This window comes from Curcuma longa, chromosome 21 (genome assembly GCF_044706935.1).
Source record: "Curcuma longa cultivar G26 ecotype Majalengka, Jawa Barat chromosome 21, ITB_CL_G26_1.1, whole genome shotgun sequence".
Lineage (NCBI taxonomy): Eukaryota > Viridiplantae > Streptophyta > Magnoliopsida > Zingiberales > Zingiberaceae > Curcuma > Curcuma longa.
In genome coordinates this window covers 6,514,091-6,532,478 of record NC_133881.1, presented here as the reverse complement: position 1 = coordinate 6,532,478, position 18,388 = coordinate 6,514,091, and the positions used below count along the sequence as shown (strand labels likewise).

Genomic DNA, 18,388 nt, shown 5'->3' with positions numbered 1-18,388 from the left:
AGTAATAAATAAAGAATAATTATAATCTTGATTAAACTAGTATATTTCTTTATTTAAAATATTCATTTTTATATTTATGGTTGAGTTGAATTTATAAAAGGAGTCCATAGTCCTGTATTCTAATGATCTTTGAATTAATATAATTTTCAATTTTATATCAAGAGTGTTTCCTTTGTGTACGATTATTTTCTTTTTCGCTTCATTCATTTTGTCCCTAGTTCTTAGATGGTTCGACAGTTTGCATTTGGTGCTACGTCATTTCATTGCAACAATTAATTAGATCACAATCTAATATAATCTAGTCATCAGTCTTAGAGTCAACGACCATCGAGATCTTTAACGGCGGCAAGCTCATGAAAGTGAACTCCCCCGACATGAGAAAGCAAAAGATCAAGCAGTTAGCCATGGCGATGATAATTGAGCTCTCCACCGATTGCACCTATGACATTCTCGTTCTTACAGTCAGTCCACTTCTTCAACTTTTGGATATCCATCTAAGTTTTACTTGCTCGCGAGAATATTGCACTTACTACTAATTTGAATTGTCGACCTCGTTCACTTTTCATTTGTTGTTTATGCTGTGTCAATATTGTGTAAAGTACAACGTCAACTTCCTGACGATGTACAGATTGCAGTTGGAGAACAAGGATGCCAAAGTTGCATTTGCTCTTATTCCAGAATTGGCATGCGATTTCACATAGTGTCGTGTGGCAAAATGGCAGAGGCCACTAGAACTCGCTGGTGACGATGGCAGTGTTCGTCATGGCAATGCTTCTTTCTGGCCCTACTGCCATGTTGCGGCAGCCAGGCTTGCAGTCATGTACACTGTCAGCTCCTACTCCTACTCCTACTACTACTACAAGGGTTATGCTACCAGTGCGCCTTACAACCACCCATGCATAATTTTAATTTGGAAGAAATTTATTTCCTAATCATTTTATTTAACCTCTTAATAAATAAATATATATATATATATATATATATATATATATATATATATTATGAACATGACACAAAGTGACTATTGATCAAGTAAACAAGTGCGCTAATAGAGAGCTAGACCAGCAAGGAAAACAAATTAATACGTTCATGTTGACAAGTCAATTGGGCTATATAGACTGAATGAGTGGGACGAGTGGGTCATGAACAGTAGTGGTTTGGCCAAATGGGCAAGACAAGTCAATCATACTGATTTGGCCAGTTAGGCTAGGCCAATCACGCCAATCAGGTAGAAGTTCCCAGGCAAAGTGACAATTTCAAACAAGCTAATTGGATATGCCAGTTGGGCTGATTGAATAAGGTGAGTCAAACACACCAATTTAGTCGATCAAGCCAATTGGGCAAAGTTGCTTGAGCAAGCCGAACAAGCCAGAGAAGCTAATAGGGAGCATCAATCTAGTTGATGAGCCAGACAAACAAACCAATCAAGTTGACAGACCTAATAAATTGAACAAACCAATCAGGTAAATGGGCTGAACGACCCTGTCAAATCAAATTAGCCAATCGAGCTGATTGAACAAGTCAAGCTGAGCAACAAACGGTCCCCTGAGGTCACACCAGCCGCTTATGCTCCTAGGAATCGTTGATCAAGAGAAATGGGTGGTGAGCCAATTTTGCTATTGAGGCAAAATGGCCACCAATTTTGATCTGCATCTTTTTTTTTTTTTTTTGATGAGTAGAGACCCTGTGAAGGGTATGAGCAAATGCAAGATGAAGCAAATGTTGGGCAATCCCTGAGCCTTAAAATTGGCCACAATTCAACATATCAGCATCCTATGACTCACAGTTAGATGTGTTGAATATGATTTGATAACAGAATGAACCAAAAAATGAACAGAACATTCTTTACCTAGTTAGGCACATTATGATCAGGGTGGCCAGCAGGGGCAATGACTTGGCGCCTCTGTCGTTCTCGGAGGTAAAGAACAGCCAACAAGCAAGCAAACAGAGTTAATATGGTAGCATTCCCTTCATCCAACAATATCTCATTTACCCATGCCTCTATCCTTGGATACAGTTCCGGGAATGAATCAATCATCTTAATCTGAAACAACAGAATAATTCATCATAGAGCCAAGCAACTAGTGAAATCGACAGTCAATCTGTAAACCTTATATCATTGCTCGATGCGAAATCAACATTTGGTGAGTTTTTATGATGGGAAACGAAGGAATCTTACCAAGAAATTGTCGGCATAGTGCTTCCTCATCCACAAGCTCACAAGTGCCAGTTTAACTGGTAACTTTGCTGCAGGATCAACCTCAATCGCCTGATCATAGTATCTTTTAGCTAAATGAAGATCTAATGGAAGTCCCTGGCCGTGCTCGTGCATGTACCCTAGGTTGAACATGGCTTGGGCATTTGACTCGGACTGAGCATGCATGTATGCCTCTGCAGCGCGTTCATAATCTCTGTCAGTTCCCTGCAAAGAAACATTCAGTGACAATAACTGAGAATCTACCTTGTCAGAACATTCAGTGACAATAATTGAGAATCTATCTTGTCAAATGGTATGTAATTTATGAATATGTTGAACAAAACTATATTGCAATAACTTGATAAATTCTATGCCAAGTTGCAATTAGCAGTTGATGTTTCATCACACAATTTTTTACACTGTAACTAACTGTAGCATTCAGTGACAATAATTGAGAATCTATCTTGTCAAATGGTATGTAATTATGTATGAACATGTTGAACAAAACTATATTGCAATAACTTGATAAATGCTATACCAAATTGCAATTAGCAGCTGATGTTTCACCACACAATTTTTGACTCTGTAACTGGCTGTAGCAGAATTTTGGTCTTCCATAATTTTTTTAAATATATTTTGACCTTTCTATATATATTAATTTTTTACTTCAATTTTAGTTACATCCTATTGCCATTCACTTCATTCTTCCAATTCTATCAATCTTAAACCATGACTTAGTATTTAGCCTAATAATTGTGCACTTCACATCACCACCAACTCTATGTTACACTATGAGCCTCCAAGAATTGACACAACCACATTACTGATATTTTTGTCATTATAGTTCACATGATATCGATATTATCAATCTCTTTGTCCAAACTTCTAGTTTCTTTGCTGTACCTTTAAGCCTATCCTTAAAATTCAACTATTTAGTAATTGAAACAGTATTGTTTTTCCTAAAACCTACGCATTTTAAGGGATGATTTCATTATTTTTTAAAATTATTTGATGTGCCTTAGCATGTAAAATAGTCATTTGATCATTATGAGTTCTTAAAAGCAATCAATTTTTTTTATTTTTTTATACTTTACACCAACTAATCCTGGAGTAGACGGTCCGGTCTCACATTCCCACCACCAAGGAAATCTAGGAAGCAAAGTGACTCTTAATGTGGCGCCCAAGCATCATCAGTTGTTCGAACGCCACATGCATGCATTGCGTGGGTTCAAACCCTGGTTGTTTGGAAAAAGCATTCTGCCTCTTACCACTACACCATGCCCTAGGGAGCTTCTTAAAAGCAATCAATACTTATATATAAGGTTAGTGAAAACCAAAGTTATACAACACACTTTGTTTCTTTCTCATGTCCAAACTTCGAATCTACACCTCTGTATTCTGCATATGCTCTCCCTATGTGTTAGTATCACATGTCCAAAGTGTACTTTAGTACTATAGTTTTATTTCTAATTCTCTTATCTTTGACAAATTATCCTTAAGCTATATTGAATTTGAAGCATATGCCAACTATTTATCTAATCTTTTCATTGATTCCTTTTTGTTTCCAGAAAGCATAATATGTTTATTCTTCAGACGTCTACCTATTCTAATCACTTACCTGAAAATGTTTTGTTTTATATTTGGAGTTGTTAACCTAATCCTATAAGTATGGATAACCTTCTTTACCTGGTATGGTCTACAAGAATATGAAAATCTTTTGCTAGTATTTCATTATATATAGATAGTTTCTATCATTATCTTTTGTTGGCTGCTGAGGCCTAAACCTTCTACTTCATTTGTGTGCCACACTGACATTGGAGATCTTCCTAGTTTATATTTCAACAGGAGCCACACTAACACTAAAAAGAAGATTAGGTAGAGCGACAAATGTTAATCTGTCCCAAGTTCAATCATAGCCCCCTTTTCCACGACTTCAATTTTAATTTCAATCTCAGCCTTTGAACCTAACTATCAGCGTGGAAAAGAGTAAAAATCCAACACCTGACTAGAGAAAGCTGAGAAGCTACCACACTTTGGATGTGATTGACAAGGAAGAGTTTAAAGATGAAGAGACACACTTCCACTCAACAGTGGAATTCATAGCGAGGTCCAACATGACTTGAGTGATATAACATCCACTGACCCGATTGTGCATGAAGGAATATAGCAAGCTTACTAAGGTCAAGTCAAATTTTAGCTGTTACTAGTCACAATTGAACCACCAGTATAACTATGGATCCAGTGCATTCACAAAGATTCACACATTTATATAGTTTTAGCAAACACAAGTGCAAATTGTTAGTTTCTTGTCTTTTGAGAAGATTAATCTTAGTTTTTTGCTTGTTGTCTTTAACATGACAAACTTTTGAGGTGCAGCTGCACAATTGAACAACAAAATAGGTCTTCAGGTGTAGATGATTATCCATAACTCACAGCTTGAGGATACAGCAATACATCAGTCTTAGATAACCAACTTCTAACTCTCTCTAATTTATACTAGCTATCATATCACCTAACTTTCTTTGGACAAAGGTCATTAGCCAACTCGAAAGGGCCCCTTTCTTCTTCTTCTTTTTTTTTTTGAGGCAGTTGAGGTCTACCCTTACAGCAAATAAAAAGACACTACATCACATCAGGAAATGAAAATCTTGACAGGTTTTGAGGCAGTTGTCTCAGGTCTACCCTTACAGCAAATAAACTAAGACACTACATCACATCAGCCCATTTCCCTTACCATGCCAAAGCTCATGAGGTATGAATGACCAGGTGAAATAATGGAGGCTTACTGCTCCTTAACATGGTCTGAGGGTTCACTCAGTTTTTATATAATTTTTTATTCTATGGCCTCACAGCGTCAGTGTCTCAAGTGTCAATAGTATCTAGAACTATTTCCCTTGTTTGGTGAACCTTCTCCCGACGGGCCCTTTCCTCTTGGTGGTATAATGCTTCTCCTTAGCCGGATAACCCACTAATGTCTTTCACTAGTCCACTATGGAGACCAACTCATCTAATGTTTCACTATGCAAGGTTTAAAATTTCGAACCGTACCAAAGTTTTGATATATGACCGGAATGATATGATTTCGGTATTGTATAGTGTCATGCCGATTAGGTTTCGATACTTTTAAAATATAAAATATATTAATTACAAATAATTTTATTAATATTTGATCATTATAGATGTTTATTATTAAGTTATATTTGAGATGTTGAATGTTGGTTTAAGTTTTAATATTATCTCGTGAAATATTTGATTTTTATTGAGTAAAAGTTGATTTAGGTTAACTGAAGTCCATTAAGAAGGTTTAAGCTATATTTAATTTAGATATATTTTGATCCGTTTAAAATTAAATCCAATTTATATATAAAATAATTTAATTTATTAGTAGTAATATATTTTATAAAATTAGAAATTATATATATTTTTTAATCTAAGAAGGGAAAAAGATGATCATTAAAGAGGTTAAAAGGTTTGTTTTTCTCTATTTACCTTAAGAGGTATTTTTTTTCTTTTTATTTATTTTGATGGAGAAAAAATAATAATAAATGAAAGAGAAAAATAATTAATAAGGAAGAAAAAAATTAATGGATAAAAAAGAAAAAAATTAAGAAGGGAAATTTTAATAAGAAAAATGAAATATTTGTTTAAAAAATTCAACCTCTAAAATAAAAAATAATCATAAAAAATAAAAAAAATTGCGACTGCTGTTGTGCCCCCACGGAGATCTCCACAGGGGTAGCGACACCATCCACGACCTCATGAGGTTGCTGTGCGGTAGTGACGGCCTTGCGATCGCCGTGTTGGTACTGTGTTGGTGTCGGTTGATGAGCGGGGTGGTAAATTCCACCCATGTTGACGGCACGACATGAGATTTAAATCGTTGCCATTATATAGCATTCCTTTAGGAATGTGAGATAGAAGCTTTGAACTTATCGATCAATTAGAGATCATATATTTTAGGTCAAATGAGCCCAACGTGTCCTACAGGATATCCAATGAAGCTAATCTCTTACGCTAATGTGCATGATGGCATTCATCAAGTACCCACTACTTGAGTCAGCCATATAAATTGTATTCTCGATATTAATGTGTATGCAAATCTATAACACTAAGTAATACAATAGTTTTCATTGGTTTCCTCTACCACTAATAGCTTCAATGTTAATTGATTTATCATGTCTATCTATTTAGTATACTGATCATCTTTGACCATATTGATATTGCCAACTTATTTTCTCTCATGTTATTATCAACTGAAACTACAGATAAGTGATTCTAGATCGTACTACTTTTCATTCTATCTTTTCTAGTAATCCCACATATTCATCTTAACATTTTCCTTTACTTTGTCGCAACTTTTTGTACCTATTGCCATAGTGGAAAGTAGTTATAAGTGTGATCCTAAACGTCATTATAATTATTGTAATGAGCACCCTCAGCAACATACAATATTTTTTAAAGCTGACTAAAATTATAAGTAAAATTGAATGAAAGTTTGGCCTTCAAAATTAATATAGAAACCATAAATTTTGGCCAAGCCAAAGATGCTTTCCAAAGGTAAGGTAGAATCTCAACAAAAATGTGGAGAATAAATAAATATGATATTTCCATATAGATTGGGCAGTTTAGTCCATGGTTTGAAATCTCCTACCATACTGAGCGAAATGGTTGAAACATATCGTTTCAGTAAATCATTGAAACTCGATACCATTCGATACCAAAGTTCAAAATCTCGAGCCATGCTGTAGTTTCGGTCTTTGTTGGAAAGATACCGTTCCAGTATCATGCCAACGCTCTGATACATGGTGCTAGTGACAGATTGAAAGTTGAAAAAGGAAGGAGATGAAGCAAAGGAAGGAGACATTGTTTATATACTGAGTGGTATCAAGTTTTGATAATTTATTAGAATAATATATTTCAACCGTTTCATCCTATATGATACAAGATTTAAAATCATACTTGGCTCAAACAATATTTCCTTCCTATATTTCATCTCCTTCCTTCTTTAACTCCAATCCATTATCAACATCATACATTGAAACATCGACGCTATACCGAAACAATGTCATTCTAGTCAAAGATCAACACTGCAACACGGCTCGAGATTTGAATCTTGGTTCAATTAACCAACAATAACAAAATACGTTATCATAAATAGTATCTCATAATTACTGAGCTATAATTATGCTAAAAAAACATGGTAGAGTATAAGCAAAGTAGCAACTGAGCTAATTCATGCAAGAATGTAATTTTCAGAGAAATAAATAGGCAGAGATCTCTGGTAAGTCTAAAGCACTTAGGATGAATGAATCTATACTAAATGAATCTATGTGACTTCAACAAAAAAAATATGTATGATGCATTTTAAAAAAGATGATTGATATCAGAGTATAATTACCCTGCCATAGTAGTAAGCATCACCAATCAACAAAGCGGCATGTTCATTACCCTGCTCTGATGCTTGCCACCACAAAGTGTGTGCACGGAGATGCCTTTCTGTGTCTGTGCAAAAGCCAGATTCTCCCATGCAAATATTTTGTTCTCCATACTTATCAAGGATCCAAGCAGCATTGCTTTGGCCCACCTCATATCCAAGCTCTGCCATTCTATAATATAACAGAAGTGACTTTCCCACATCTCCCTTAAGATAGGACTCCAGAGCCCATCTTGATAAGGAACTCCAAGGTCCTCTCTCTGCCACTGTTTTGTACAACTCCGTAGCCTAGATAAAGAGGAGAAAAAATCTTATGGATACACTGGCACAGACTAGGATCACTTAAACACCGAGATACATGCAAACTGCATATGGAAAATTAAAGCTGCATATGGAAGTTTAGATATTTGTTCTTAAGGAATGTGATTTTTAGATTAACTCAATCTTGGTGGAGTTGCATCTGTCACAATATGAATTGTTATTCCTTAAACGTTAATAAAAAAATACTAGCAAATTTCCAATGCTAGGGTTAAGAGGGATATTCCATTAAAATAAGTCAATGACCGGCCTAATAGACAAGCAATAGAAATAAAATGAAGTCGAAGTTATAGAATCAAATGCATTGCTGCAGCAAGATAGATAACAATTTCTAGACTTGCAATCCTTGATATTGTTGGTTGAATAATAAACCATAAAATCATGAAACTATGGTAGTCAAAATTGCAATTAGAAACTTGGGATCTTACAATCTTATAATCCAAACTAACTTAAACAATCTAAATCCTAGGTAATATCTGAATTGGGCTAGGATCTAAGGAACTTACGACCCAATCCTATGTTTCCTTAGGATCTCAGTCTCAAAAACCATGACTAGATATCTAGATAAAACATATGCCAATTTAATTTGTTTTAAAGCTTGATATTTATATAGCAAATATTTTTGTCATGTCATAATTTGAGATACATTTCAATTATATATGTTTGTTTTTAATTGCTAAGTTAAAGAATCATTTTTAATTATTGTTATTATTATCCATCATATAACTATCATTTATTTAGTAGAAGTTGTTTCTTGTTGTATAAATACGGGGGCATCAAGATCTCTATTGTATCTGTCATATATTAATTATTTACTATCTACTATCTAGATAGTTTTATTTATGCTTCGTGATATTACAATAATAGTGTTTTAAATGTCTATATTTATATTTATATTTAATGCATAAGATAAATTATCAAAAGTCAAATATAGTTGTAAAAGATTTTAACTAAATTCTATGATCTTGTGATCCTAATCCAAAACTATGAAACTCTTCATGTTCCTAGGTAGAATTTCAATCTTGCCACCCTTGCATGCAACATCACCGTGAAAACTAGATTTAGTATGAATCTAAAAAGAATTAATCACCAGCAATTTTTTTCAAATGCTCATCAAAGAAATGCATGAAACTTTTACAAAACATATCTTCAGCAAGTGATTCATGAGAAATCAACTTTAGTTTTTGTAGAAATTTAACATGCATAAGATAATAAATAAAACTTTATGAGTAACAAACTTTTGTACTCTGGAAGAAATCATCATAATAATGATTCATAAATCAACTTTAGGAAAGACAATATATTGAAGAAATACCACTTGAAGATTTTTCTTGAAGCCTATGCCTTTCTGGAACAACCTTGCAAGTTGGTATAGGGCCTTTGGCTGACCGGCATTAGCTGCCATAAGGAAAAAAGTGCGGGCAGCTACTATATCTCTTTTAACACCAATACCCTTAAGATACAATACGCCAAGATTATAATGCCCACCAGGCTCTTTATTTGTAGCAGCTTTCTCAAAGTATTCTCTTGCCTGCATGATAAGTTAATAACATGGATGATTACTAAAATCAAAATATTTGGACATCATACATTTTAATAGAAAGCTTGAAACAGGTGAGCAAAATCAAATTATAAATTCAAGCACAGCCATGCTACAGCCAGGAATAGTGAAGGCTCAATTGGACATGGAGTAAGTTGTCCCTTCCAGTTGAAATATGATAGCATAAAACCCTTGTAAAGAAATATGGAAAACTAACTCATAAAAGAAAAAGGAACCAAAGTGTTCTCCATTGCCAGAATAAGTTTATCAGCTACTATTCTATGAGGGTGACAAGAGAGATTAATTTCAGCACGATATTGAAGAAACTAAGTTGTCACTTAACGTACGCTCTAACATAAATCTTTCTGCAATGGAAGACCAAAAAGACAAATGGGATTAACACAGACAAAACAACAATTCCATTCTGCAATCTTTGCTGAGCTTCAGCTATCCCCATTTATAAACTTCAGCTGCTGATTTTTGCACAGTAAATACCATGAAAATCAAAATGGGTAGAGTTTCCTATCCTGGTGAACTCTTTCTTTCTCATTAATATTGTCTCTGTAGAAAATGAGAATTCTGAATTCTGCATTATATTGCTAGCTTTTAGAATAGTAAGGTCATCCATATCCTGAACTGCTCCTGCAGCAAATATTACATTCCAAAACTAGAAGGCTTCAGTTGGCAAATCTTCCCGAAGGACTTTAAGAACAGGTGTTGACTACATAAGACACTGCCTCAAGGAAAGGACAGCTGAGTCAACTCTAAAAAGTCACGAAAGCTTTCTATGAGAACAACAGCATGATTTCCAGGTTGCAAAATAAATGTAAATCTGCAACTTGTCAATTCAACTCAATTTTAAGTAGCTGGATTCGAACAAAATCAATTCCAATCATCCAAAACCAAGTCAAATCATGGTATTAGAATGGTCAAACTCAACCAACCAATGTAGTTGAAGAATTTCAAACCCAAGATAGAAAAAAAAGAAACATAGAATAGAAGGATTGATAAGAAATTCAAGATTGATTCACCTTAGTATAGTTCTTTCTCGCAACTCCATAACCTTTAACATAGAGGTAACCCAAACCATTATAAGCCGAGTAATACTTATGTCTGGATGCAAGAGTAAAGCATTCAAAAGCCTTGGTGTAGTTCTTTTCAATTCCAGCTCCTCTGGCATACATCTCTCCGAGCAATTCCATCGCTCTCGGATCCCCCTTCTCCGCAGACTTTGAGAACCAAAGCAGTGCCTTAGCATGGTCCCTCCGTACTCCCCTTAAACCATAGTAGTACAGCATACCGATCCGAAACATAGCACCTGAATTACCTTTCAGCGCCTGGTACTCAATGATCTGGAAACCCTCATCTGCCTCTCCTCGTGACTTCCTCAGCGCCTCCTTGTTTTCTTCCGTACCGCTATGAATCCGAACTGGCTCAATAACCGGAGGTTCCTTTGATATCAGGAAGGAAGCAACGGCCGCTTCTGCCAGTTCTGCATAGAGCTTCACGGCATTTTCATACATCTGCAAGCAAAATAGGTCACGTCTGGTGATCATAGATTCAAGGAATGGCGAATGAAAGAGGGCGAATGAAAAAAAGGGGTTTACATCTTGACGGAAATAGGTGTAGGCGAGGACCATCTTCGACTGCATGTTGCCACCCTCGGCGGCGAAGTGGTGATACAGGAAGGACTTGGGGCGGCTCTGGGAACGCACGAGGCCTGTGCCGTACAGGAAGCCGAGAGCGGACTGAGCGTGGGGGAAGCCAGCAGAGGCCGCGGCCTCAATCTCGGAGGCGGCGGTCAACATATCGGAGGGGTCAGAGGAGGCGGCGGCCGCGATCATGCGGTGGATGCCGGAGGAGTACAGCGCCTCGCTGGAGTCAGAAGAGGAGTTGGCGTGGAAGGGGGAGTCGATGATGGGCAGCCATGAGCCGCCGTCGTAATCATCATTAGCTTCGGATGATGGATCCGGATCTCCCAGATCATCCCAGTCATCGGCGCCTTCGGAGGCATCAGAATCATCGGAGGCGGAAGAGGAGGAAAGGGAGTTGGCGAAATCTTCGTCGCTGAGGACGAGGAGGACAGGGCGCCGGGACGAGGCGAGGAGGCAGAAGGAGAGGAAGAGGAGGAAGGCGATGTGGAGAATCGCACGGCGTCGCATTGCCAAACGGGAATCCTCCGATAATGACCGCAGTGCCAGTTCAAGCCACAGGCCTTGGCCGCAATTTTATCAGGCCCCGATTTTTTTATATTTTAATATTATTTATATTCATTTTTTAAAAAAAACATTCATTTTTAATTTTAAAAAAAATTAATTTTAAATTATTTTAATTTTTTATTATTAATTTTTTAAATTATATATTTTATTTTTAAAAAATTAATCGACTCTTTTTTAACTTATAAAATACTATTAACAATAATTATAGTTCGTAGAAAGATATTTTTAAAATTAAAATTAATAAACTTTTATTTATATTCAATAATATCTTTAAAATATTAAAAGATTTAATAATTTTATCAATTAAAAATTATTATTATTAAAATTTGAATGTAAAAAATTTTAATTAGTAAGTTTACATTTCAAAAAGTTAAAAAATTATTTTTTATAATTAATATTATATATATATATATATATATATATTAAAGAATGACCTGAGATAGACAAGGAAGAAAGTGAAAGTAAGTTGAACCAATCAAATCGTTTTCAAAAGGCATGTGACGTGTCGATTGGAAAGGAAAATTTTTATTATATATATATAATTTTAGTAAAAAATTAGATGATAGAGATATTATGGGACAAATATGGTTATAATGTGCCAGGTTGAATATTGACGAAGTTAAAAAAATAATTTTTCTACAATGGTCAATAATAATTTTTTAATTTATTTCTTCATAAATAATTATGAAATCGATCATGTAGAACCGTTGGTATGATGAATTTCATCTTTTACTAGCACACCGAATTCGAGTTCATGTTGGGTGACCAATGATGATGTTATGGGTCATGCTTGACAAGCCCCATACTAAGTTATGTCATGTTAGATCTGCCATGACATGTAAAGGAGTTAATCGAGTCTATGCCACGTGCTCAACCCGATCGATCTTCTTTGACGCCACTAGCGTGAGATAGGGGAGAGCAAACACTCCTCATGCATTACTCGATTGAGAATGGATATGATCGTAAAAGAAGGAAAGTGAGGTAGTAAACACATCAACATATCAATCCATATATTATGCCATATAATTAATTGATATAAATGATACATCAATATATCAATCCATATATAGTTTTTATTTATATATATTAATTGTGACAAACTATATCAGTCACTTTATTAACCTTTATTTATAAAAATATAACATCTATTCATCTATCCGATGCGAGGAACTTCTACGACAATGTCATACTTGTCGACCCACACCCGCACCCTATCGCAAAGGAAGTCTCTGGTGGTAGGGGTTCCAATTAATATAGTATGAGCATCTACGTTCGGATTTTCCTTCTCAATAATAGTCACTGCTTTGTTTCCATTTACTCCTACCAACTCCGGCCATGAATCTTTCCCTATGCACATCGATCATTCATTTCCTCATCAAAATCATATTATTACCGTAAAAATATTAAAGTAAATAAAAATGATAGAACAACAAAACATACCAGCGCACTCTGACATAGCTTCGAATAAGTAATATTAGTTAGTTGATGTATATGTGTTGCAAATTTTGATGATATTTATAGATCCTTTAGGGGTGCCTTTCTTTGATTTGTATAGGTTGAGAGAGCCCTAAGGGTTTATCTTTCTTGATGAATTTTCAAACTTCATCGCCTCAAAATTTTGAAAAAAGAAAAATCTCATTGGTCAAGGGTTAGCTATTAGCTACATCATCAATACTATCTAAACTCGATTTGTCAAACTTAAAGTTGGAAAAGAAATAGAATATCACACTTGAGGTTGTGCTAGGGTTCGTCGATAAAGTCACTTGTGCTAGGGTTCATCACTCATCGATATCACCGCTAGGATTCATCAATCCATACAACGTATTTTATATTTAATTTGTAATTGTTTACATCAAATATTTTATTTAAAATGATATATCTTATATGCTAGTCCTATTTTTAGATTGACATTTAAAATGAAATTTATATCAAATACTTACAAAATATTTATGTATATTGAAATAAAAATAAATTTATATCTTATTCCCATGTGGCTTTCATTGTCGTACAAGATTGTCCTTCACAGAATTTTCAAACTTGAACAGTTAAAAGTTTTTGAAATTTCATTGCTGAAGCGTGGAGAACAATACCAAGCACATCATCGATATCATCTGAAACTCAAATTTTCTCAAACTTTTTTTTGGTCAAAATAAAACTTTTGAATTCACACTTTTGTTATCGAGTCAGCCTCTCTAGTCACACCGATCATGCGATCGATATACGCAGATGGAGCAATAGGTGGTGCTTCCCGCAATCGACAACGAAACAAGCTAAGGCATGACAAGCCCGTTTGTTCCAACTTAGGATGGATCATATATAACATCGTTCCAAACTGTGTTATCCTCCATTGTGGCTGCGGTTTCTTTCCTCTCAAATAGAAAACGTCTTCATTTTGCATGTGTGAAGCTTTACTGAACTATTGGTTTATTATGGTCGGAAATATTAGCTCAAGTGTCTTCAGTTTACTGAAAGGAAAAAATAGGAGAACTTCCATTCGAGTTCCAATGCTAAAAACCTTAATAAAACATCTCGTCTTGGATCATACTTGCAAATCAACAATTTCATAATGCTTAAATTGAAAGGCTAAAGAAAATCAAAGCAGCTGATTTTTAGCCTCTTCTCGACGCCATACCATGGCTCAATCTCTTTTCTAAAACGTGGTGATGGTGTTGGAGGCTATGAAGAGGTAATTGATAGTCTGTCTATATGTTAAAGATATATAGCGGTGCACCCTGCAATGAATCCATGGCAACAACAGGAGGATGATCACCAAGAACAGCAGTGTGCAGAAATAGGAGCAAGAATTGCTGCACTTCATGGCAGAAAATTGGAGAAGGAAAGAAGAGAAGATAAGGTTGATGTGGGCTCATTTAACCTTGTAATATCTAAACTTAGTTACATTTGGTCATGTGTATATCTTAATTTAATTTTTTTAGACTTTGCTTCGAGTTTAATAGAAACTTGCAGTGCAGTCAAGAAAAAGAGAATTTACCGGGGGCAAAAAACTTGCCTTGCAGAGCATCTAAAGCTTTGGCATATCAATGTCTAGTTTTCATGAATCTTTGGTATTATGAGATGAGACAGTAAGAAGCATGTAAATTAATGTTTTCGTCATTTCTTCCAAAAGAAAAGCCACCACTACAACTGTTGTTACCAGAAGTTGTATGCCATACTTTTAATCCAAGCAACAGGCCAGAAAGTGAGCCAATTGATACATAGTCCGTCTATATGTTATGTGTTGAGGGTGAGGAATCCTCATAGCAACCAAGGGGCTCTCATCTTAATCCTACAGCAGTTAAGTGTAAAAGACTAGAAGTGATTCGAGCTACTTGATGCAATGTAATAATGATTGATGTGCTAGAAATGATACTGTGAACCTCAAGAATGCTACAAGCTATCCGTTGGGATCTGAAAATTTTGAAAGAGAAGAGTAACATTAAACATCCTTAAGTTGATAATTATCAAAACCTCTATCGGAAGTCGGTTGGCATACAAAAGACAAACAGCTAGAGATCAGACTGAGGATGAAGCTATCCCCACTAGGATGTCAAAAGAAATAAAGACAGCTATACAAGGCTTACGCAAGTAACTGATAAATCTTGTATCCATAACAAATCAATAAAATAAGACACCGTAAATCAATGCAAAACTGTCACCTATTGCAAGGAAAACTCACTACTTAATCATATAGACATTAACAAGTGATCTGCTGTTAGTTCACACATAGTTAGGCCAATGTTTTCAAACACCATTCCTAGCTGAGCCGATTAGATCAAATCAAATTATCCTGTGATAAACCCATATAACTGGTTGATAAAATCAGTACAATTTTGACTATTTCAACTCATAACTAAATAGAGTGGAATGTTCAAGCTAATTCATGCACAAACCCAAATGTGAGTTCACATATGAGAAAAAATAATCGAAATTCTGATTTTTTTTTAACCGAATCAAATAATATTCTCTTCTCTCCTCTCCTCTCCATGGAAAAACAAAACAGTCACCTTGGAAAAATGAAAATCCAAGAAGCGCTCTGTCGTTTAGACCGTGAGCATATTCCCGTGGAAAGCCTCTCATGCATTCACAGCTAACGCAAAGCGTGACAGAAGGAATCACTCGATCCTTTTGTAAATCACATGGGAGGGGGCCAAGAGGTTTGTTATGGCAGATATTCATGATGACGTCAGCATGGGCTCGAGTCTGATCCGGGTCTGACTTGAATCTCGCTCAGGGCTTGATATACCCTGTGCAACCCTCCCTTGGTCGCACAGCCTTAGCCGGATCCTCACTCGGACACGGACTTCGGCCAAAAACCCATTCGGCTATGCTACTAAGCCGAATACCCATTCGGCCATGCTACTAAGCCGAACACCCATTCGGCCATGCCACTAAGCCGAACACCCATTCGACCATGCTACTAAGCCGAATACCCATTCGGCCATGCCCCTAAGCCGAATACCCATTCGGTCATACCCTTGAGCCGAATCCTCCTTCAGCCGTATCACAGCTAAATACATATTTGGCCATGTTCCTCTGCCGAAGCCTCATGGGCCCACATCCTCATCGAATCATCCTGAAGCGCTCGGGCCTACCTCATCATGATCTCTGACAGTCACGCCCCATTTAATTAATAGCGCCTGTGCACAAATGCAGACGAAGTGATGCTTTTACAGCGATGGGACATGAAAACTCGATTGTTCTTACCACCTCATTAATCACGATAAGACCGTTCATAAATGGTGACGTGACACCTACGCACGCTCATCTTCTTCTTTAAAAAGACCACTCCTCACCGCAGGTAAGAGGAGGGAAAACTCTCATATTCATTTCATGTTCAAGCTACTGTTCATCTTCTTCCTCTCCGTTTTTTTCTCCACTAACTTGAGCGTCGGAGTGGTCGCGCCAGGGCAACCCCCGGCCTTCCTGCTGACATTTGCTGTGCTCGCAGGTCCGGCGGTTCTCAGAGCTTCTTCTTCTTCTTCTTCTTCTTCCTTCTATTCTTCTCCTCATCGATTCAGCTCTACGGCGAGGAAGGTCCGGTGATGTGTCCAGACGCACTTCTCAACCGGAACATAATTTGGCGCCGTCTGTGGGAAACCATTTAGTCCGGATTTGAGATGCCGACAGACGAACCTCCTCAGCCTCGCCTCACGCCATGACACAAGAGGACTTCAACAAGGCGGTGGCCGCCACCGTCCTGGCAATCTCTCAGCAGCAACAACGACACCAGGTACCCGCTGGCCCTTCCAGGCCCTCTTCTTTCTCCGCTGAAGCACCACCGGCGCCGGCCCCGCCCCCAGCTCGCCGGTTATTTGAGCCCACTGAGGTCCACCATACTCAAGCCCATCAAGCTCCAGCCCATTTGACCAGATTCATCAGGCCCCAACCTACCAGGCTCCAGGTCAACAAGCCCATCAGGCGGGCCCATCAACAGGCCCATCAAGCTCATCAAGCCCAGGGCCCACCTCCACCTTACGCGTACGAGGACTATGGAGGAATGTCAGTGGAGTCAGCAGCGGCCCAGACTCCACCTCGGCGCCCTCCACGTGGCAAGGGACTGTCCCAGGGGAAGGCAGCAGCTCCCACAAATCCCCTTTCGCTGCCTGGATTCTAGAAGAAGAACTTCCACGCCACTTCCGCGCCCCTCAACTCATGGATTACACTAGAGCAACTGACCCAGAGGATCACCTGGGAAGATTTGAAAATGCTCGCCACTCTACATCATATACTGACGCCATCAAATGCCGAAGTCTTCCTCACTACCTTGGCTGGTGCTGCGGTTCGATGGTTTAACCACCTACCGCCAGCCTCCATACGCTCTTTCAACGACTTTCGGAGTTCCTTTCTAAGGCACTTCGCCACCAGCCGCGCCTATCGAAAGACCGTAATGGACCTCTTCTCCGTCAAGCAAAAGTCCAAAGAGTCGCTCAAGCAGTACGTGCGAAGGTTTAATCAGGAGGCACGGGAAGTCCCGGTGGCTCAATCGGAGGTCCTCATTAGTGCCTTCTCTCAAGGACTGATCGAGGGTGACTTCTTCCGGTCTCTCATTAAGAAGCCGCCAGAAAACTTCAACGCATTGCTAACCCGAGAAGACAAGTATATACATGTGGAGGAGGCCCAGTCGGCTCGGCGCATTAATGCCGATTCTCACCATCAGGGAGGCCCGAGTCAACAGTCGGCCCCGGCGGCTCGGACTGAACGCCGCCCATCACCTCAACCACTACAAAGACCGGAGCCGGAGCGCCATGCTAGGCTAGAAGCAGGCCCCTGGGTCATACAAGCAGCAGATTCCCGACCAGTGCAATCTTCAGGGCCTTCACGTTGGTTGCCCCACTTCTGCGCGTATCATGAGTCGCGGACGCATGACACTCAGGATTGCTACCAATACGCCCGAGTTCTCAGAGAGACAGAAGGACAGCGACAAGGAAAGGCCGAGTCTGTTCCCCAACCTCGACGAGAGAGCCAAGCCCTGCCTCCCCCACCGTCGCTCTCTCCCCGTGCCGCCTACGAGCGTCATCGTCCTCCCAGAGAGCGCGCTGCCCCCAACACAGAAGGCAGGGGATCAAGGTCAAGAATCTGGCACCCGCGATCCTCAAAGCCGGCAACCAAGACAACGCCCCTAGAGGCCACATTTTCATGATCACCGGGAGGCGCCACGGACGGAGACTCCAACCGAGCGA

General features: G+C 38.2%; 1 protein-coding gene across 2 annotated transcripts; it reads right to left on the bottom strand.

The window, feature by feature from the left end:
* Nucleotides 1-1,269: 1,269 nt before the first annotated feature.
* On the bottom strand, nucleotides 1,270-11,666 carry LOC141815679 (ERAD-associated E3 ubiquitin-protein ligase component HRD3-like). 2 transcript variants are annotated; one of them, XM_074703632.1, is made up of 7 exons: nucleotides 11,097-11,666; nucleotides 10,521-11,012; nucleotides 9,265-9,480; nucleotides 7,596-7,919; nucleotides 2,180-2,422; nucleotides 1,850-2,044; nucleotides 1,270-1,773 (listed from the first exon to the last, which is right to left on the bottom strand). In XM_074703632.1, exons 1-6 carry the CDS (start codon nucleotides 11,649-11,651, stop codon nucleotides 1,850-1,852), a joined length of 2,025 nt encoding a protein of 674 aa, XP_074559733.1. In that variant the 5' UTR covers nucleotides 11,652-11,666; the 3' UTR covers nucleotides 1,270-1,773. The 2 variants fall into 2 exon arrangements, with proteins under 2 accessions (XP_074559733.1, XP_074559732.1); XM_074703631.1 differs by having other exon boundaries at nucleotides 1,270-1,739.
* Between the last annotated feature and the right edge of the window lie 6,722 nt (nucleotides 11,667-18,388).